General features: G+C 49.1%; 1 protein-coding gene across 8 annotated transcripts in view; it reads right to left on the reverse strand.

The window, feature by feature from the left end:
- Positions 1 to 836: 836 nt before the first annotated feature.
- SYNGAP1 (synaptic Ras GTPase activating protein 1) overlaps positions 837 to 22,263 on the reverse strand; it is a 738,530-nt gene continuing 717,103 nt past the window's right edge. For 2 of the 8 annotated variants that reach the window (XM_069241850.1, XM_069241845.1), the window contains exons 16-18: positions 19,134 to 19,345; positions 17,530 to 17,611; positions 837 to 6,546 (exon numbers count right to left, since the gene is read on the reverse strand). In XM_069241850.1, coding sequence (XP_069097951.1) covers positions 6,391 to 6,546; positions 17,530 to 17,611; positions 19,134 to 19,345 — 450 coding nt within the window. In that variant the 3' untranslated portion in view covers positions 837 to 6,390. Of the gene's footprint in view, positions 6,547 to 11,556; positions 11,662 to 17,384; positions 17,612 to 19,123; positions 19,346 to 22,263 lie in introns of all 8 variants that reach the window. The other 6 variants (XR_011205102.1, XM_069241847.1, XR_011205103.1 and 3 more) reach the window with 6 other exon arrangements.

The following is a 22,263-nucleotide window of genomic DNA, read 5'->3' on the forward strand; positions in this document are numbered from 1 at the left end:
GCAGGTATCAGTGATTTTAATGTGTGTTTAATTATTAAACCACAGCTGCTTTTCTCCTAAAAAATAAAAATAAAACAAACAGCGCCCTCATGTGGCAGGCTGTTATAAGAGCCAGTGTTGGGAATAAAATGGAAACCAGTGGCTCAAATAAAGCACTAAGCAGGTGTTTTTTACTTCAGGACCTGGACATATTTACGGGTATTAGAGTGCTTCATAAATTCATTAAAAGAAAAAAGAGATTATGGACAGAATACTGAACAATGCAAACATTCACCCACAGTCACAGATCTGGGTTTAATCCATTGTTTTTTTGCCCACCATGCCACCCAGTTTGGACCCAGCCGTACACAAATCAGTCTTGACCCTGCTCCACATGGGAACAGTCCAGCCTGAACTGCCAGGCCAGGACCTCCCTGGACCGGAAACAAGCATCCTTGGTCTTTTTTCATAAATTAATTAACATAAGACCAGCCTGGCACTGGGGGACATCATAGATGCATAAGAAACACTGTGGCACTAGGGAAAATGGACACACAGGACCAGCTTGGCAATGGGGTGACACCTGCAGAGATAGGACTAGTATGTACTGCTGGACACCGTAGAGACAGAGGACTGGCATAGCACAGCAGGACCTGGGGGCATCATGCCAGGCAAACACCAGTATTCCATGTGTCCTTAACCACAAGGGTGCACACGGCATAGAGACACATGACCCCACCAGACAGGCACACATAGAACGCATTGTTTGCCATGCCATGGGCACACGTGCCTGGCACAAAACACACAACAGAAGTAGACAAGCTGCATACACATCAGCAGACAGTAGGCCAGAAGGATTAAAATGTAACAATCTCTTTTTTTTATTAAACATTATTCTTTTCACCACACACCCCAGAAAGAAAGAAAATATTTGAAAGAAAACCAACGAATCTGAGAGAAAGAGAGAGCGAAAGGGACACACACACAGACACCCTCTCGGGGTCGCGCCTGGCGCCGGCCGGAGCACAGCACCAGGTACAGGTATATACAGAGCCGGTCACTATATACAGTACAAATCCTTAATAATTACAAGCGTCAGCCCACCGGCAGCCAGCCTCACATCTCAAGAAACCACGCATTAGAGCTCCGAAAAAGGAAAACAAACTGCCAAGGGGAGAGGGTCTGGGAAATACCAAAGTATGGGCATTTTGGGGTTAGGGGAGGACTCAAGGGGGAGGAAAAAGAGAGAAAAGAACAAGTGGGGAAAACTGCAATTCATAGCCTGTCTCAGGACTTCTTTTCATCTTAAACATATATATATATATACACAGAACGTCAAAACTACCGGTACAATCACTTGCTTATAACATTCATCAGGCAGGTAGAACCAGCACAGCCCTGGTGTCGGGGGGCTGGTGGGGGCAGCAGACACCCCCGACAGTGCCTCCACCCTCTCTCGGTTTGGGGCAGGCATGGGGTCCGAGGGAGCGGGAGCAGGTGTGTGGGAGACAGAGTGGCTAGCTCTCCAGCGCCTCGAAGCAGGTCAGTTCACCTCCCCCTGCCCCACCTGCTTGCTCTTCATAGGGTACTTATAGTATAGCCAGGGCTACTGGAATTATGCGATTCTGCAGCCGCAGTGTTTTCATTCTGCTGCTTATCGCTGTACTTGGGTATCAGAGTAGTACCAGTGAGGCCAAACCTTTGCTCAGATAGTGTTAACCTGTGTAAAAATGACAAAATAGTGAGGTAATACTATCACAAAATGTGCTGCCTTACACTGCATGTTGTGGCTTTTCCTGCGGCATAATTTTGTAAACCCTGTCGCATAATCTGGTCCTCTCCTGTCGGATGATTCTAGTGGCCCTGACTGTACTGGCTGTGTAGAGGAATTTGATGACCCAAAAGGCAGCAGGTATATTGGAGGGTCTGAGTTTGGGTGGGCTGGGTGAAGCATCTTCTGAGGACCATAGTGTTGTCCAGGCAGCGCAGATAGTCTGGGGTGGGGGATGTCGATCCCATGTCCCTGCAGACAGGATGTTTTACCTCCTAACCTTGGCTCTCTGCAGCCTGAGGTAGCCAGGGTGTGCCAGGAGGAGGCAGGCAGGCTCCAACCAGAACATGTCTAGTTTGAATGCACTTGCCCTTCAAATACAAAGTCTCCAATTTAAAAATCCGCCCCTTCGCCAAGCTTTTGGCCCTACCTCTCCCCGCCTAATGCCATGGGCTGACTTTACGATTGCTGCTATTATGCCAATGTGCTTGCATTGCATCTCGTATTTTGTGACAAAATATTATCTGATAAACGAAGATGGAGCTGGTTTCAACCCATCGATCAACTTGAATTTATAAAGCGCGGCTAATCACCCGAGAGGGTATTCAGGGGAGGATGGTGGGCCAGCTGCCGAGGCGCAGTGTAGACTCCGCAGGGCCACCATTGCCTAGCCCCACACATTTTAAGCTACCTGCCACCCTAGGGGGGGGGGGGGTGGAGTTTTTGCATCAAGTGCCCCTGTCAATGTGGCAGGACCACATCTAACACAACTGCCACCATGCTACGGCGGGAAAGTTGGCATTATTTTTTATACTTCAGAAATAAACACCCAAGAAGAGGGGAGAGGTCTTTGTGCCCTACAACAGATTAATGTCCCTGATGCCCTGGGAGTTTTCTCTCAAGGTTGAGGGGATATTGATGTTTTTTTGTCTATGTTTGTGACCTCCCTGCCATGCCATGAACAAGGGGGGGGGGAGCAAAAGATGCGTCTGGTGGTTGCACTGTTACTACAACCACTAAACAAGGCCTCATTCTTCTTCCACTGGTCAGGGACCTTCCCTCAGCCCAGCCTCATGAGCATGCAGCTTGTGCTAGTTATTCTGAAGGGGCAAACACCCCCCTGGAGATCCCCCCACAGGACAGAGATACTCAGGTATCAAGATGTGTGTGTTCAGGATGAGTGAGTCAGTGGCACAGAGGAAGGTGGAGAAACATGAGGAGAAGATGAACAGAAGAGACAGAGAGAGGGGAGATGGAGGGAGTGGAGAAAGTACAAAAAAGAGGAGGAGGATGGGAGGATGGTGGGATAAAGGAAAGCAGGAAAGACAGAGAAGGATAGATGAGATAAATATGAGAGGCAGAGGAGAGGGTGAGAGAAAGGTAAATGGGAGAGTCATAGAAGGTGGAATGGAGTAAAGAAAAATGAGACGCAGGGGCGAGGTGGTAAACTGCAGAAGCAGAGAGTGAGAGAGTGGTAAAGGCAGAAAAGTGCGGAAAATGTGGATTTGAGACAGAAGATGGCTGGAGGTAGGTAAATGAGGAGATGGAGGGGCGAGGGCTGGACAAAGGTGAACGCAAGACGCAGAAGAAAGGAAGAGACTAAGAGAATGAATATGGGCAAAGAAGAGGGAGCCCAGGTAATGGCAGGTGGAGCGGCCTCAGGCTTTGAAACACATGGAGAGAGAAGAGACAAGTCCCAGAGGAAGCTGAGAAATAATGGAAAAGAAGCAGGGCCAGGAGAAGGCGGTGAGAATGGAGACGAGAGGGGTTGTGAATGTGGTTGTCCAGGAGAGGCAACAATGTGTTTGAGTATACATGTGCTAGAGGTCAGTGTGAGTGTATTGTGTGCTCTTTAAGTGGCAGAGGTGTGTTTGAGCACATAAGTGGAGATTCTTCAGCAGTGCAGCTGGTTGGTGTGTGCTTTTCTTTACATACAGTAGAAGTATGTTTGCTCTACAGAATGGTAGACGTGTGTCTGTACAGGTCCTCACCTGCAGAGTGTCAGCTGGACAGAGTGGTGGAGGTGTGTTTGTACAGGTCATCACCTTCAGCGTTACATGGGCAGGCTGGTGGAGGTGTGTTTGTACAGGTCATCATCTGCAAAGTGTTAGCTGGGCAGAGTAGTGGAGGTGTGTTTGTACAGGTCATCATCTGCAAGGTGTTAGCTGGGCAGAGTAGTGGAGGTGTGTTTGTACAGGTCATCATCTGCAAGGTGTTAGCTGGGCAGAGTAGTGGAGGTGTGTTTGTACAGGTCATCATCTGCAGTGTGTTAGCAGGACAGAGAGGTGGAGGTGTGTCTGTACAGGTCATCACCTGCAGTGTGTTATCTGGGAAGTGTGCTGGTGGTGTGTTCGTACAGGTCTACAGTGGTGGAAGTGTGTTTGTACAGGTCACCACCTGCACTGTGTCAGCTGGACAGGGTGGCGGTGGTGTGTCTGTACAGGTCACCACCTGCAAAGTGTTAGCTGGGCAGGGTGGTGGTGGTGTGCCTGTACAGGTCATCACCTGCAGTGTGTCAGTTGGGCAGGATGGTGGAGGTGAGTCTGTACAGATTACTACCTGCTGTGTGTTAGCTGGGAAGGGTGGTGGAGGTGTGTCAGTACAGGTGTAAGGTGTTAGCTGGTCAGGGTAGTGGAGGTGTATTAGTACAGGTCATCACCTGCAGAGTGGTAGGTAGGTAGGGTGGTGGAGATGTGTCTGTACAGGTCATCAGCTGCAGAGTGGTAGGTAGGTAGGGTGGTGGAGATGTGTCTGTACAGGTCATCAGCTGCAGAGTAGTTGCTGGGCAGGGTGGTGGAGATGGGTCTGTACAGGTCATCACCTGCAGTGTTAGCTCGGCAGAGTGCTGGAGGTGGGTTTGTACAGGTCATCACCTGCAAGGTGTTAGCTGGGCAGTCTGGTGGAGGTGTATTTGTATGGGTGCTGATTGCTTGACCTCAGAGGGGCAATAGATGTGTTTCCATGTGCTTTAGTGATTGTTTGCAGTGCAGGGTGGCAGGTGTGTTTGTCTGTGGATTTGGGGCAAACATTTAATTCACCCAGTGTTCCTATATACCATCATGTCCGTTAATACTGTGATGGTTCAGGGTTAGGGAAGAATGAGTGAGGTAGAGATGGGCAGATAATCAGCTTCAGCTCTGCGCCTTGCGTATATTTTCATTCTGCCCAAAATAGAAATCTGTGTGTTTTAAGCTGAGTACCCAGTATTGGAAAGAGGGCTATGTGCAGCACAGAAAGCGGCTGGCAGTGGGAGATGCTTGAATGGAAGCCATAAGGAACTACTGATCTTGGCAGTGAAGAGGGTCAACCCATTAAATTCTGTGGTGGCACGTTGATCAGAAACGCCTCTCCATCATTTGCCAGACCCCTGTGAGAAGGAAGATGGAATTTGTACAATATTCTCAGGAAGCCTAGTACTTTTTTCAGGTTGGTCATGGGAGTAGGCCTCAGTTTTCAGGGTATGAACCTAATGTTTTGAGTAGGTGACACAGATTTAAAACTGCTAAAAGCGGCCTTTAAAAAAGGGCGCAGCACTCTTCAAAAGCGCACCAAACTGAAGGGCACAACACTCTACGGAACAGGATGGGCACAGAACTCTGCAGACTAGCCCAGAACTCAAGAAGGGGACAACACTATGCAAATGCACAGTACTCTATGGAAGGGCACATGGTTCTGCAAAATGGCATCAAACTGCAAAGGCCAAAGCACTTGAAAGAAGGACACAACACTCTACAAAAGAGCATGTCTCTGCATCCTCTCAAAGCTTACCAGCCAGACCACTGAAGACTTAAAGTTAATTCTCCTTTTGGGCCCTCTCAGAACTAATTTGGAGACATCCCACTTTTCCAAACAAGGCAATATGGAGCTTGGTGCAAATGTCTGCCCTTATGATATCTAACTACAGAGCAATAAATAAAGTAAAGAGCACTTGCAAAGTAAAAGAAATTCTGATAAAAGCCAAAAAGGCCAGCATTTCAGTTTTCACCTGGTTTGGCGCATGGTGCTGGTAACGTGGAACCTGCTTCTGGAGATCTATCCTAAGCTGACATTGTTTTGGCACATCCAAGACCTGTGAGACATATCTTGGCAGTTGTTCAGTACCTTTACTTGGGAGGAAGATATGTCTGACATTTGTCAGGTTCTTTAATGTCTTTCCCTGCCCTTGGAGAAAGGAGAAGGGGAAAATGAGGCAATGTTGGTTCACTGTTTGGGGAGGAGTAGGGAAGCGAACAAGCCCAGCATCGCCTCTCACCTGGGCCTGGAGAAGGAGAAAACATGAGGCACCTGTGGCTCTGACCTTCAGGCATCTGCCGCTCATCTGGGAGGGAGGTAAAATGAGGCTCCTGGCCTGCGGGAAAGTGGAGCCAGCTAGCCACTCTGTCTCCTTGGCAGCACCTGCTCCGGCCCCTAGAAGATTGCTCTTGGCTGCTAAGACGCCCAGTACCCCACAGTGTCAGGCCTGTGGCCGCTTGTATCTGTCTCCTCCCTGTTTCAGCCAGCAGAGGTCGTCTGCTGCCGCCCCTCGCTGTGCAGTCTCTGCCTCTCCAGCCAGGAGGCAGCTATGTTCTGTTCCAGTGCCTGGAGGAAGGCCTGCCCCACGGCCTGCAACATAGTTCTGAGCACACGCCCCACCCTGTGGGCTAGTGGTGGTCAGTTCTGCTGCGAAACTCTCCATTTTCGGTGATTTGGAGTCGAGGCGGCAGAGGCGGATGGCCCGGCATCATCCCGTTCCATGGCTGCGTCATGGAGCTCGTCAGACGCGGGTTTGCTGCACCCAAGGAGGAAAGCTGCCTCTCCTGCAAAGAAACCAGCACACACTCCTTATTCACCTGTGTTAGAGCTGGAGCGCAGATCTCACAGATCAACAGTCACTTTTTATTTCCCACAACATTCCCACTACTCAGGCACCCCAACCTTCTACCACCCAGTCTCCAACCTTTCCTTGTGCCTGGCCCTGCATGTGTGAACCACCCTGCCACTTCAGCATCTTCTGTCTTCTACACTAATCTGTGCCACTGGAACCAGTCCACTCCAGCATGCCATCTTTCACGCCTGTATACAATATACCTTTTACCCCGCCCTAGTGCTCTGTCTTCTCCTGGCCCAAGCTGATACTGCATCTCCCCTCACCACCGATCCTTGAACCCAACCCTAACATGGTCACCTCCCTTCACCTGGCACCCTGCCACTTTGCGCTGCCTTCACGTGCAACCATTAACCCTGACACAGCGAACTCTCACCCCCTGCGAAACCTTGTCACTGCAACCTCTCTTTACAAGTGGCCATAACAGTCCTATCCGTGACACTCCCTTCGTCCTTTACTGGTACCATTTGATGTTGGGTTTCCTCCTGCATCCTTAACTCTGAGACCTATCCTAAGCTCTGACCATCTCTACTACTTTGACCGATCCCACCTGTCACTGTAGCCTGGCCTCTGACATTATTGTGTCCACTCACATGTGATCCAAACCTATTCTGGGATCTCCCTCACCATATGGCTGTCTGCAACCCTAACACTGTGATCTCCATTTGACCCTAACACGAGCTTTTAAATTGTGACTTCCCACAGTGGTCATCGCTGTACCCCTCACATCAATGATCACATCTTGATCCAATCCTTTACTGCGATCGCTGTGACCCAAAACTAACTCATGGCTGTAGCACCTCTCCTCCTCCGGAACTCTTAATTCTTGCTCTGATGCAGTCACTACCCTTAGGACAGTCTTTGGCTCTGGCCCTCCCAATATGATCTTCCTTGTATGTGGACCTTAGCTACTTCCTATACAATGTGGATTTTCCTTCGCTAAGCCCACTCAGTGTGATCTCCCCTTATCTGTGGACCTTCATTCTAAGCCCACCCAGTGTGATCTCCCCTTATCTGTGGACCTTCACTCTAAGCCCACCCAGTGTGATCTCCCCTGATCTGTGGACCTTCGCTCTAAGCCCACCTAGTGTGATCTCACCTTACCTGTGGGCCTTGACTCTAACCCACCCAATGTGAACTCACCTTATCTGTGGACCTGCACTCTAAGCCCACCCAGTGTGATCTCGCCTTGCCTGTGGGCCTTGACTCTAACCCACCCAATGTGAACTCACCTTATCTGTGGACCTGCACTCTAGGCCCACCCAGTGTGATCTCGCCTTGCCTGTGGGCCTTGACTCTAACCCACCCAATGTGAACTCACATTACCTGTGGGCCTACACTCTAAGTCCACTCTGTGTGATCTCCCCTTACCTGTGGACCTTCACTTTAAGCCCACCAAGTGTGATCTCACCTTACCTGTGCACCTTCACTCTAAGCCCACCCAGTGTGATCTCCCCTTATCTGGGGATCTTCACTCCAAGCCCACCCAGTGTGATCTCGCCTTACCTCTGGGCCTTGACTCTAAGCCCACCCAATGTGACCTCACCTTACCTGTGGACCTTCACTCTAAGCTCACCCAATATGACTTTTGCTTACATATGGACCTTGATTCTAAGCCCACCCAGTGTGATCTTCCCTTATCTGTGGACCTTCACTCTAAGCCCACCCAGTGTGATCTCCCCTTATCTGTGGACCTTCACTCTAAGCCCACCCAGTGTGATCTCCCCTTATCTGTGGACCTTCACTCTAAGCCCACCCAGTGTGATCTCGCCTTACCTGTGGGCCTTGACTCTAACCCACCAAGTGTGATCTCACCTTACCTGTGCACCTTCACTCTAAGCCCACCCAGTGTGATCTCCCCTTATCTGGGGATCTTCACTCCAAGCCCACCCAGTGTGATCTCGCCTTACCTCTGGGCCTTGACTCTAAGCCCACCCAATGTGACCTCACCTTACCTGTGGACCTTCACTCTAAGCTCACCCAATATGACTTTTGCTTACATATGGACCTTGATTCTAAGCCCACCCAGTGTGATCTTCCCTTATCTGTGGACCTTCACTCTAAGCCCACCCAGTGTGATCTCCCCTTATCTGTGGACCTTCACTCTAAGCCCACCCAGTGTGATCTCGCCTTACCTGTGGGCCTGGACTCTAACCCACCCAATGTGAACTCACCTTATCTGTGGACCTGCACTCTAAGCCCACCCAGTGTGATCTCGCCTTGCCTGTGGGCCTAGACTCTAAGCCCACCCAGTGTGGCCTTGCCTTACCTGTGGGCCTTCACTCTAAGCCCACCCACTGTGACTTGCTTACATGTGGGCCTTGACTCTAATCCCACCCAATGTGAACTCACCTTACCTATGGACCTACACTCTAAGCCCACTCAATGTTAACTCACCGTATCTGTGGGCCTACACTCTAACCCCACCCAGGGTGATATCGCCTTACCTGCGGGCCTTCACTCTAAGACCACTCAGTGTGATCTTGCCTTACCTGTGGGCCTTCACTCTAAGACCACCCAGTGTGATCTTGCCTTACCTGCGGGCCTACACTCTAACCCCACCCAGGGTGATCTTGCCTTACCTGTGGGCCTACACTCTAACCCCACCCAGTGTGATCTCGCCTTACCTGTGGGCCTTGACTCTAAGACCACCCAATGTAAACTCACCTTACCTGTGGGCCTACACTCTAACCCCACCCAGTGTGATCTCGCCCTACCTGTGGGCCTTGACTCTAAGACCACCCAATGTGAACTCACCTTACCTGTGGGCCTACACTCTAACCCCACCCAGTGTGATCTCGCCTTACCTGTGGGCCTTGACTCTAAGACCACCCAATGTGAACTCACCTTACCTGTGGGCCTACACTCTAACCCCACCCTGGGTGATCTTGCCTTACCTGTGGGCCTTGACTCTAAGACCACCCAATGTGAACTCACCTTACCTGTGGGCCTACACTCTAACCCCACCCAGTGTGATCTTGCCTTACCTGTGGCCCTTGACCCTAAGACCACCCAATGCGAACTCACCTTACCTGTGGGCCTACACTCTAACCCCACCCAGTGTGATCTTGCCTTACCTGTGGGCCTTGACTCTAAGACCACCCAATGTGAACTCACCTTACCTGTGGGCCTGCACTCTAACCCCACCCAGTGTGATCTCGCCTTACCTGTGAGCTTTGACCCTAAGACCACCCAATGTGAACTCACCTTACCTGTGGGCCTACACTCTAACCCCACTCAGTGTGATCTCGCCTTACCTGTGGGCCTTGACTCTAAGACCATCCAATGTGAACTCACCTTACCTGTGGGCCTACACTCTAACCCCACCCAGGGTGATCCTGCCTTACCTGTGGGCCTTGACTCTAAACTCACACAATATAACTTGTAGGCCTTGACCTGACACCACAAAATGTGACTTCTCCTTGCCTGTGGGCCTCCAGTTTAAGCCCACTCAATGTGATCTCACCTTATCCGTTTACCCATCGGCCTTGATTCTAAGACCACCCAAAATGACTTCTGCTTACCTGTGGGCCTTGACCTGATACCACATAATGTGACTTCCACTTACTTGTGGGCCTCAACTCGGAGCCTTCTCAGTGTGAACTCACCTTGTCTGTGGGCCTTGATTCTAAGACCACCCAATGTGACTTCTGCTTACCTACGGGTCTTGACTCTAACCCCACACAATATGACCTGTGCGCCTTGACCTGATACCACATAATGTGACTTCCCCTTACCTGGGCCTTGGCAATAGCTTAAATAATGTGCCTTCTCCTTACCTGTGGGCCTCAACTCTGAGCCTACTCATTTTGAACTCCCCTTGTCTGTGGGCCTTGATTCTCAGATCACCCAATGTGATTTGTTACATGTGGGCCTTAACCCTAAGTCCCTCCAACCTCTCTGGGCCTTGACTCTAGCCCATGCAGTGTCACCTCCCAATACCTGTAGGCCTTGACTCTAGCCCACGCACTGTGACTTCTCTTCAGGTGTCTTTCCTCGCTAGCAGTCTTTGACTCCAGCCCTGGCACTGATCTCATAGAACTTGTGATCTTCGCCTCTGATCCTGACCATGGGACCTCATTTCCCGAAAACCTAAAGCGAGCATAGATGCTGCTCTGTGAGCCCCACCTGAGACCCTTGACCTCGGGCATTACAGGTCACCACTGCCAGCACTAGACCACTTATATCCCTTCACCAGTGACCATTAGCTGTAGACTTACTAATATAGTATATTTTTTAATACTAGAGCTAGGCTCTGACCCTGTTAACTTTTTCACCATGGACTCCTGAAGTTCACCATGACACGCTGAATTACACTTGACCAACATGTGACTATGACTGTGCAACTGCTAGTCTTCATATTTGTTCAGCCTCGGCCCATGTCCTGAGATCTTGCATTCCCGTATAAATGTTAATTTTAAGATACAAATAGCGCAACTCAAAAATTGTTGGGCAACGTGGCCCTGCTCCCCTCTGCTCACATTGTCAAGATCTACTTCGCAACCCTCCATCCCCCCCATCTGAGGTGTTGTCACAAAAAACAGTGCTTTGTCCCTACAAACAAACCCTTTGCTCCCATCTGCCTTCAGGAAAGGCCCTGGTTCAGCACCACCTCTGCGAATACCTGAGTCGGAAAAACTGTGGGGGACGGAAGCCTACCTTCCAGATCAGTGGGAGCCCACCTCCTTCCCAGATGACTCAAGTATGTATAGCGCCTAGACTAAGCAGCCAGGACAGCTGAGGGGGTCAGAGGCAGCTGTGTGACACCCAGTACGTGCATGTGCTTGTAAACGCAGTCTCTGGTCCAACCCAACTCTCTATTCACAGTCTTCGTGGATGGTGACGCCGAGTTCTTTCCCCGTAAGCCACCTACCCAACAAATTCAAAACAATGCATCCTACTCCCCCCCCCAAATAAAAATATATGGCAAACATAAACAAACCTGGAACAAACCTGCAGTCAGCACCAGAACCTCGGACTATCAACACCAGGACTCCCGAGCTCCCAGAACAGAGATGCTATTATCAGCACGCAGACCTCGGACAGCCTAGAACGGATATGTGATCAGCACCAGATTGATGTCAGGTCCATCATGGACAGACCATCAGCTCACAAGCCCCAGAGAACACCAAACACAGACACGTTTATCAGAACCAGGGCCCCAGCGCTCCTGCCACAGACATGTGTCTTGGCACCAGGGCCACCTAATGCCAAACATGAATAAAGTCCTGAAGCCATCAGCAAGCAAAGGTGTGATGTTGGACCCACGGACAAGTGCCCTGATACAAAATCTTTCTGTGAACTTTAGAACTTCCCTAATTTTGCTGGTTGGCTTGCTGGCAAAAAAATACAACTCCCAACTCTACTCCTGATGAATTGAAACCAGATCCCTGGTGCCCTACGGGTGTGCTACCAGTCAAAAGACAGGTGTAGCCCAGATTGCACTCCAGGTGGTTTTCTCTTGATGGAAACACATACCCTGGATTAGGGAGTTTGGAATTTAGTCCACATGCTTGCTGTAGTCCCAGTGGCCAGGAGTTGTAGCAATGGATTTTTTCAGACCTGAATTGTAGAAGTTGAATTAAAATCTCTGTATCAACATGACTAGACCAGAATCAAGGTGGAGACAAATGACACCCCTTATTTTCATCCTAGATGTTCACCACCTGGAGAGCACCTAGATTTGGGCTACTTAGAGGATGTGCCAACTCCAGATGACATTCCAAACAATGAACTTTCCATGGATAAAAGCTGGTTCCGCCCCGGATTTTCCTTACCCGGCAATGAGCCATAAAACCTAGTCTGTTTCCCGATGCAGTCGGATGTGCACTGCCTCTCTCCCCTCCAGCTGAACCACAGCCCTTATTGGTAAAGGATTATCTGCTGAGCTCTAGTTTCAACATGGATATACATCTGGGATAAGAGGCACCTCCCATCTGAAATGTCCCTTGCCCCAGTGCCTTTCTGGGTGATCACCTTAACTAGGGATTCTAGATGCCTCTCCCAAAAACCCTTGCAATGCTGCCTAGGACACCCCCACCTTTCTACCAATGGTTTATTTGCAGCTAAAAGGAGGTGGCCTATCCCAAGGTTAGCTGGAGAACAGCCATTACACAATTTCAAAGACAGAGGAACTTGGTGAAATGTGGCGTTACAGACGTAAGACAAGTGGACTGACATGGCAGGAAGCGTGAGGACTAGTAGCCGTAGGCGTGTGACAGTGTTTCGCTGCCCAAGAGAAGTAATCCATCCTCCTGAGGGCGTGCTAGAGGGACACCAGGTCAACTGAGACCTTTTCTGTCCTGGCACATCATGCCGTGGGTCCTAGGGCTGGAACCTTAATGTAGGTCTGGATGACTCACAACTCGCCGCAACTGCTTCAGGGAAGGAGGTGATGTCCACAATGGGACCCTGACTGGGCAGCTGTCTACTGGAAGGATATGTGAGCAGTAGTAGGGTACATATACATGGAACCGCACTAGTAATATGGGCTTCCACAAGTAACATGGACCTGCACCAGTAACATGAAGTTGACTAGTAACATGGACCTGCACCAGTAACATTGGCTTGCACCAGTAACATGGAGCTGCATTAGCAACATGGAGCTGCATTAGCAACATGGATCTGTACCAGTAACATGGACCTGCACCAGTAACATGAAGTTGACTAGTAACATGGACCTGCACCAGTAACATTGGCTTGCACCAGTAACATGGAGCTGCATTAGCAACATGGGCTTGCACTAGTAACATGGACCTGCTCTAGTAACATAGGCTTGCATTAGTAACATGGAGCTGCATTAGTAACATGGGCCTGCACTGGTAACATGGGCTTGCACTAGTAACATAGAGCTGCACTGGTAACATGGGCTTGCACTAGTAACATAGAGCTGCACTAGTAACATGGGCTTGCACTAGTAACCTGGACCTGCTCTAGTAACATGGGTTTGCACTAGTAACATGGAGCTGCATTAGTAACATGGGCTTGCACTAGTAACATTGGCTTGCACTAGTAACATGGGGCTGCATTAACAACATGGGCTTGCACGAGTAACCTGGACTTGCTCTAGTAACATGGGCTTGCACTAGTAACATGGAGCTGCATTAGTAACATGGGCCTGCACTAGTAACCTGGACCTGCACTAGTAAACTGGACCTGCTCTAGTAACATGGGTTTGCACTAGTAACATAGAGCTGCATTAGTAACATGGGCTTGCACTAGTAACATGGGCTTGCACTAGTAACCTGGACCTGCATTAGTAAAATGGACCTGCACTAGTAACATGGGCCTAGACTAGTAAAATGGAGCTGCATTAGCAACATGGGATTGCACTAGTAACATGGACCTGCTCTAGTAACATGGGCTTGCACTGGTAACATGGACCTGCAATAGGAACATGGGCCTGCACTAGTAAGATGGAGCTGCATTAGCAACATGGGATTGCACTAGTAACATGGACCTGCTCTAGTAACATGGGCTTGCACTGGTAACATGGACCTGCACTAGGAACATATACCTGCACTAGTAACATGGGCCTGCACTAGTAAAATGGAGCTGCATTAGCAACAATGGATTGCACTAGTAACCAGGACCTACTCTAGTAACATGGACCTGCACTAGTGGCATAGGCCTACACTAGTAACATGGACTTGCACTAGTAACCAGGACCTGCTCTAGTAACATGGGCTGGCACTAGTAACCTGGACCTGCTCTAGTAACATGGACCTGCACTAGTAACATGGACCTGCACTAGTAACATGGACCTGCACTAGTAACATGGACCTGCACTAGTAACATGGGCCTGCACTTGTAACATGGGCCTGCACTTGTAACATGGGCCTGCACTTGTAACATGGGCCTGCACTTGTAACATGGGCCTGCACTTGTAACATGGGCCTGCACTAGGAACATGGACCTGCACTAGGAACATATACCTGCACTAGTAACATGGGCCTGCACTAGTAACATGGAGCTGCATTAGCAACATGGGATTGCACTAGTAACATTGGCTTGCACTAGTAACATGGGGCTGCATTAGCAACATGGGCTTGCACGAGTAACCTGGACTTGCTCTAGTAACATGGGCTTGCACTAGTAACATGGAGCTGCATTAGTAACATGGAGCTGCATTAGTAACATGGGCCTGCACTAGTAACCTGGACCTGCACTAGTAACCTGGACCTGCTCTAGTAACATGGGTTTGCACTAGTAACAGAGAGCTGCATTAGTAACATGGGCTTGCACTAGTAACATGGGCTTGCACTAGTAACATGGGCTTGCACTAGTAACATGGGCTTGCACTAGTAACATTGGCTTGCACTAGTAACATTGGCTTGCACTAGTAACATGGGCTTGCACTAGTAACCTGGACCTGCATTAGTAAAATGGACCTGCACTAGTAACATGGGCCTACACTAGTAAGATGGAGCTGCATTAGCAACATGGGATTGCACTAGTAACATGGACCTGCTCTAGTAACATGGGCTTGCACTGGTAACATGGACCTGCACTAGGAACATATACCTGCACTAGTAACATGGGCCTGCACTAGTAAGATGGAGCTGCATTAGCAACATGGGATTGCGCTAGTAACATGGGCTTGCACTGGTAACATGGACCTGCACTAGGAACATATACCTGCACTAGTAACATGGGCCTGCACTAGTAAAATGGAGCTGCATTAGCAACAATGGATTGCACTAGTAACCAGGACCTGCTCTAGTAACATGGGCTTGCAATAGTAACATGGACCTGCACTCGTGGCATAGGCCTACACTAGTAACATGGACTTGCACTAGTAACCTGGGCCTGCACTAGTAACATGGGCCTGCACTAGTAACATGGGCCTGCACTAGTAACATGGGCCGGCACTAGTAACCTGGACCTGCTCTAGTAACCTGGACCTGCTCTAGTAACATGGACCTGCACTAGTAACATGGGCCTGCACTAGGGAACATATACCTGCACTAGGGAACATGGGCCTGCACTAGTAACATGGGCCTGCACTAGTAACATGGAGCTGCATTAGCAACATGGGATTGCACTAGTAACCCAGACCTGCTCTAGTAACATGGGCTTGCACTTGTAACATGGGCTTGCACTTGTAACATGGGCTTGCACTGGTAACATGGACCTGCACTAGGAACATATACCTGCACTAGTAACATGGAGCTGCATTAGCAACATGGGATTGCACTAGTAACCTGGACCTGCTCTAGTAACATTGGCTTGCACTGGTAACATGGACCTGCACTAGGAACATTTACCTGCACTAGTAACATGGACCAGCACTAGTAACATGGACCTGCACTAGGAACATATACCTGCACTAGTAACATGGGCCTGCACTAGGAACATATACCTGCACTAGGAACATATACCTGCACTAGTAACATGGGCCTGCACTAGGAACATATACCTGCACTAGTAACATGGGCCTGCACTAGTAACATGGAGCTGCATTAGCAACACGGGATTGCACTAGTAACCTGGACCTGCTCTAGTAACATATGCTTGCACTAGTAACATGGGCCTGCACTTGTAACATGGGCCTGCACTTGTAACATGGACCTGCACTAGTAACATGGAGCTGCACTAGTAACATGGAGCTGCACTAGTAACATGGAGCTGCATTAGTAACATGGGCTTGCACTAGTAACATGGGCTTGCACTAGTAACATGGGCTTGCACTAGTAACACGGGGCAGCAGCTGCATCCAGCACAGTCTGCCACAGTGCACCATCTTCACTGCACCCCGAAGCAGGAGTGGTAACATGTCTCCAGGGTCACAGTGTGTCTCAGAGCACACAGCTATCAGGAGTGCTGCTGGGAGAACGTTCCTCTTTCTGACAGCTGGTATCTGTTGTGAATGCTGATAGCATCACAAAACACAGATGATATGAGGGTTTCTAGGATTGGTCTTCTCATGAAACTGCATGATAGAGAGGAAAGTCCATGATGCTCTAATGTCAGCTGGTGCATACTGCAGCAGGACAATTCCATCTACACGCAGGCAGAGGTGACCTGTCAACACCTTTTCAGTAGTTAGCCTCTTGCTGACAGATGGAGAGCTTGTTATGAATTATTCATAACTAGTTTATAAATATCGACTATTCTATGAGCTTTGGGCTGGAACTTACGTTGTTTACTCTTTTTATGTTGTAGTGTTTCTAACCTGTATCCCCAGTACCCCAACCACGCTTAACACACAAGTTTTGCTTGTGCTATTTAAAGTTTAGCTAATGGTACCTCAGGAATCCTTTGCCCTGTTCCTGTATGTGAATTGCCAGATTGGAGGGTATTAGAAGTCAGCTAAAGAGTGTTGTGTCTCTGTCCTGTCTCCTACTACCAAGCTTCCAAGACTGTACTCCTGTCGCAGAGGAATACACATCTAGTGGTTCATTTAGGACGGGTTGCCTAGGATTCACAAGGACAAGATGCCATGGGTTACCCCATCCCATAAGGAGTAAGGGGGTACAAACTGTTCTCCATTAGCAAAAGGCTTTCTGATAGCCTGGGATGTGCAAGCGTATTGCACTCAGTGTTTTTGTGGTTTCATTGCATTGGGTTCCATGTCTCTTAGGTGGACATGGCAGGCTCAGCCGTACAGTCTCTGAACCTCATAATTTGGAAAGACATAGGCTTGTGCCTCTCAGGCCTTCAAGGCGCCGACAGATCTGGTACACAGAATGCGGACTGATGCCAGTCTAGGCCCCCACAAGCTTGGCTATTGGTCACCCTCCCTCTCAGGCACCCATAGAGATGACATACTTGTGCCAAGCGACTCTCCGGTCCTCACGGGTGATGACAGATGTGGAATCATGGATCCATGCACCGTCACGATGATGAGAGACGCAGACAGGATGTGATGGGAGGTTGGAGACACAGAAAAGAAAAATGACATTGTAATTTCCACCTGAGCCTCGATAAGTCTCCGCTTGGGCTCCATGGGGTCCTGGGAGTGGTCCTTCCGAATCTCTTCCTCGACAAGCATCAACCTGGAAGACAAGAGTGACAAGACATGAGTTTGAGACTTCACCCAGCGTGGAGAGGCGTGAAGAAACTGGTTACTGATCAAACCTCTCCCGGCCATTCTTGTAGGATGTCAAGGAAATAGGGAGCATGGCCATTTCTCCTCCACATCAACCTTAAACAAGTCTCCACTGACTGCCTGCTCTGTGATTCTTCTGGTCAGATGCATGGGTAGCTGGGAAATCACTTCTGCAAAGCAGGACTCAGCCCTGACCTCTGTGGCTGGAGGCAGAGCGAGATAGGGCAGTCAAGTGACTCCTTTTGTGCTTAAAAGGTTTGTGAAGAAAGAAGAACTGTGAGCATTCTTCTTCCTCCCCTTGTTCAAAGGAAGAACAAAGCAGACCTGCATCTTGTCACATGTATGTAAGACGTAGACCGTGAAGGATGCGCCTTCACCTTTCTTGATGCTAGGAACGTCTCAACATCACAACGTTAAAACCTACTGCACTGAGAAATCATGGGGACTTCCGAACACCATTTGTTCTCTTCTGTTCCCATTCAAATGTGGTGTTCTCTTCATGAGAGGAAATGTGGGAGGCTGTGCATGTGACTCTTGTGCCCCCCAGTCTATCAAGTGTATGTAGCACTGCTCCGAGAAGTCCCACAGCTAACTACCATGGTAACTTAGTTGGTGTTCCTCAGACACCTGAAACCTCACACCAACAGTACCAGGAAATTCACCATGAACAGGAGTATGAGCAAAAATAGTGTAGCCCACTTGGCACACCTGACAAGAAATTAGCTGAGGGCATGGTCCATCCAGCGAGGTTATAGATAGAGAGCTATGTTCCTGCTGGGACCAATAGCTTTTCTCCATGTCCATACTTTATCCAGCAAAACTTCTATCTAGCGAAGGCACAGAGACGGCAATTACTAAAGGAGACAACGGCAGTAACACAGAGGGAGCCCTTGAGAGGAAGCAGAACATGCGCACAGGCCACTTGCGCTCTGGGACTGCACCGCAATCTACATCTCAAGCCCAAAGGGCAGCTCTAGGTTCTGCACATCATCCTTGAGAAGATGCAGTTGACGGTGATGGGCCTGAGCCGCTAGCTGGAGAAAATGTATGAAAGGAGGGATGGGCCACTGGATGGAGTGACCAAGGTACACGGTGATCCACCAATGCAGAGGAAGATTCAATGAGCCAGGATTAGGGACAGCCAGAGGCTTCTTCACCAGTCCAATGTGAGGATATCCCTTGTCCCAGAGGACAATAGGTGAAGGCCCAGAACGAAATCTCGTGGTTGTCATAAAATTGAAATTAAAGGGCCAAGAGAAGGTAAATATGTGCAGATATTACATAGGAGCAGCCTCTACTGTTAACAACTGGAGCAGTGAAGTATGATTCCCAAGAGATGTTTTCTTGGCACAAATGCCCCATCTATTCACTTTGCCCAAACCCTGCCCCAGCCCCTCGCCCTCTCCAGCCCCCACCCTCCACCAAGTCCCAAAGAGAAAGTAATTTTCGGAGTATTTACCATTTCTAACCTGTTAATGATGCTTTTGATCTGCGTGTCCTTCTCTGCCTGCTGCTGTCGGAGTCGCTTCTCGCTTTGCTCGAGGCGCATCTGATACTGGAAGAGCATCTTATTGGTTTGCTCCTCCTGGGACATCAAGCGCCTCTCGTACTCCTCCAGCTTCCGCGTGGATTTGAGCAGCCGGTCCTTCAGGGAGTGGATCTCCTCCTCATACTCTTTTACCTGAGCAGGAGAAGAGGTGGGAGGTGTTAACGCTGGAGATGCAGGCCGCGGCAGGAGCGATGCATGTGGGATACAAGTACAACTCAAAGCTAAGGTCATCTGCAGGACAACAGACTTACAATGACAACACTGAGTGAAAGGGGCAGAAAACCACACTGTTACTGGACCACTCTTGGGGCAGAAGCATAGACTAGGACACCAGAAAACCTGTGGAGGGATGTCAAAGAGACACAACAAATGAAGGCTCATCTAAGGGGCCGAGACATAGACAAGGCTGTCAGTAACCTTCTAGAGCGATGGGAACGAGAAGAGACATGACAGCTTATCAATGGGGCAGAAACATAGTCAAGCCCGTCGGTTACCCTGTAGAGGGACGTCAAAGGGGCTCAACACATGAAGGCTGATCTAAGTAGCAGAAACATAAACAAGGCTGTCCATAACCTCCTAGTGGACGCAAAAGAGACAGGACGGCTTCATGGAGCAGAAACATAGACAAGACTGTCCGTAAACTCCTAGAGGGATGGGAAAGAGACATGACGGCTTCATGGAGCAGAAACATAGACAATACTGTCCGTAAACTCCTAGAGGGATGGGAAAGAGACATGACGACTTCATGGAGCAGAAACATAGACAAGAATGTCCGTAATCTCCTAGAGGGATGGGAACGAGACAAGACATGAAGGCAGATCAATGGGGCAGAAACCCAGACAAGGCCATCACTAAAGCTCTACAGGGATGGCAAAGACACATAAGACATGATATCTAATGTATGGGGAAGGAACAAATGTGAGAAGTCCACCACACCCAAGATACAGTTGCATCCTTTGGACAGGTCGACAGGAGAAATGTACAGCATCCGTCTAGAAAGACAACAAAAAACATAACTACAGCTGCATTTGTGAGACAGAAGAGACAGACAACAGAGGGAGAGTAGACGTGTCTTTACAGACATATGCAAGAGACATGGTCAACACCCATCTTGGGAGAGAGTAAGGTGAGCGACAGACACTCACCCGTGGCAGAAACATAGGCGAGGCAGTCAACATAATACCTACAGGCACATGTATGAGATCAAGACATGGACAGCAAAGGACATGGACAACACCAAACTATAAAGAGGGCAGAGACCCACTGTTGCTTGGAGGGACTAGTTGCTAGTTCGCTCATGGGTCAGAAACACATGAAAGGTGAACAAGGGCAACACAAGCCTAAGGACATCCATCCGACATCCGTATAAGAAGGACAGCAGAGATACAGCCGAGCCAAACTCAAAGGAGAGATGGTCATTGGCGCAGTAGAGGGACACTTCAGCCATGTCCTTGGAACAGATGCACACACACAGGACAAAACCAGTGAGGTCGCAAACCCACAGACACATGGAAGGCAGACAAAGACATCATTCAACAAGAGACTGAGAATGGAGAGGAGAACGACACACAGCCAATGACAAGGTAAGCACACAGACACATAGAAGGCAGGCAAAGACATCATTCAACAAGAGACAGAAGACAAAGACCTATTGGAGACAAGCAGGGGAGAAGGTAGACACAGAACCAGCGATGCAGTACACTCACAGACATAAGGAAGGCAGGCAAAGAGATCATTTACCAAGAGACTAAGACAGACAGAGGAATATTGAAAGTACACAATTAAATCCCATTCCATGCACTGACACCCAGGAGAGAAGCTCCACAGCATGACTGGACTTGAATAACAGTTAAGACAGACAAATACACCCTTGACAGGAACACAAAGGTGGCTTAATGACATACCAACAACTCCAAAAATATGGAGACAGAAAAGACAAACCCATACAAGCATGCTCGTATATCGGACTCACACAAACATTCAGAAGAAAGAGACGAGCAAGCAACAGCAGCCAACTACTCACAAAGAAATGATTCACAGCCTCAACCAGAAACCAGGAGAGAGGAAGTGAGAATCTCAAGACTTAGCTAGGAGAACAACAAGGACTTACAAATGCAGATTCATCCATGGGAGAGACATATACCACACCCAAACAGAAACAAAGCAAAGATACCTCCAAATTCAGCAACCTCATTGCAAGGCAGAAGGACAGTCTGCTGTCTGCAGGCCTCCTGAAGGTTGGTGACTGTACCCAGTGAAGGACACAATTAGTCCAACTCCTACCTCCTCCCATCTTTCCAGAGAGAGAATCACCTAAGTGATGCTGAAAAGGATATGGGAAGGATGGGGGAAGAAGTCCTACAGAATCTTGACCGGTAGAGTGAAAGTGCCAGTGATAATGCACTGAGCCATGGACATCTGAAAGTTTCCTTCCTTTAAATCAATAATAAAGAGGTGTTGGCTGGGTAGAAGAGACCAGGAGTTTGCAGACGAGTACAAGAGAAGAGAGCTGCATGCTGGTCCTATGCGCGCACCTGTGTATGTGGCTGGAGTTAAAAGCAAAGAAGACGTAGTGTCCCAGCATTAGGTGGCCGCATGTCTTACGCTTTCTTCAGACGTGCTCTCGTGGTTAGTGGTTGCATTTAAAAACCAGCCTGTCCTCTAAAGCAGTGATTCCCAACCTGTGGTGCAGGGACCCCTGGGGGTCTGCGACTGCTTAGAAAATGAAATAATATTAACATATTAGGTCCCCAGCTTTCAATCATGACTCAGTGGGGGGGGGTCCGGGATTCGAATTATGATTCAGTGGGGGTTACCTGGTTTCAGTAATGATAAAGTAGGGGTCCACAGAAGTCAAAAGGTTGGGAACGACTGCTCTAAACATCACACTGTACATATACGTGAAGCACAAGTCCTGTTTCTAAGTTTATGTCCTTTCCAGGCACTATAAAAGAGAATGAGGGTAAGCCGGGACAGGTACTACCCCTTGTAACTTTGGTTTATCGATTTGCTGAGGCCTCCATTTTTGCTTCTTGTTGAGCCTAAGTTGA

Source organism: Pleurodeles waltl, chromosome 6 (genome assembly GCF_031143425.1).
Source record: "Pleurodeles waltl isolate 20211129_DDA chromosome 6, aPleWal1.hap1.20221129, whole genome shotgun sequence".
In the NCBI taxonomy this organism is placed as follows: domain Eukaryota; kingdom Metazoa; phylum Chordata; class Amphibia; order Caudata; family Salamandridae; genus Pleurodeles; species Pleurodeles waltl.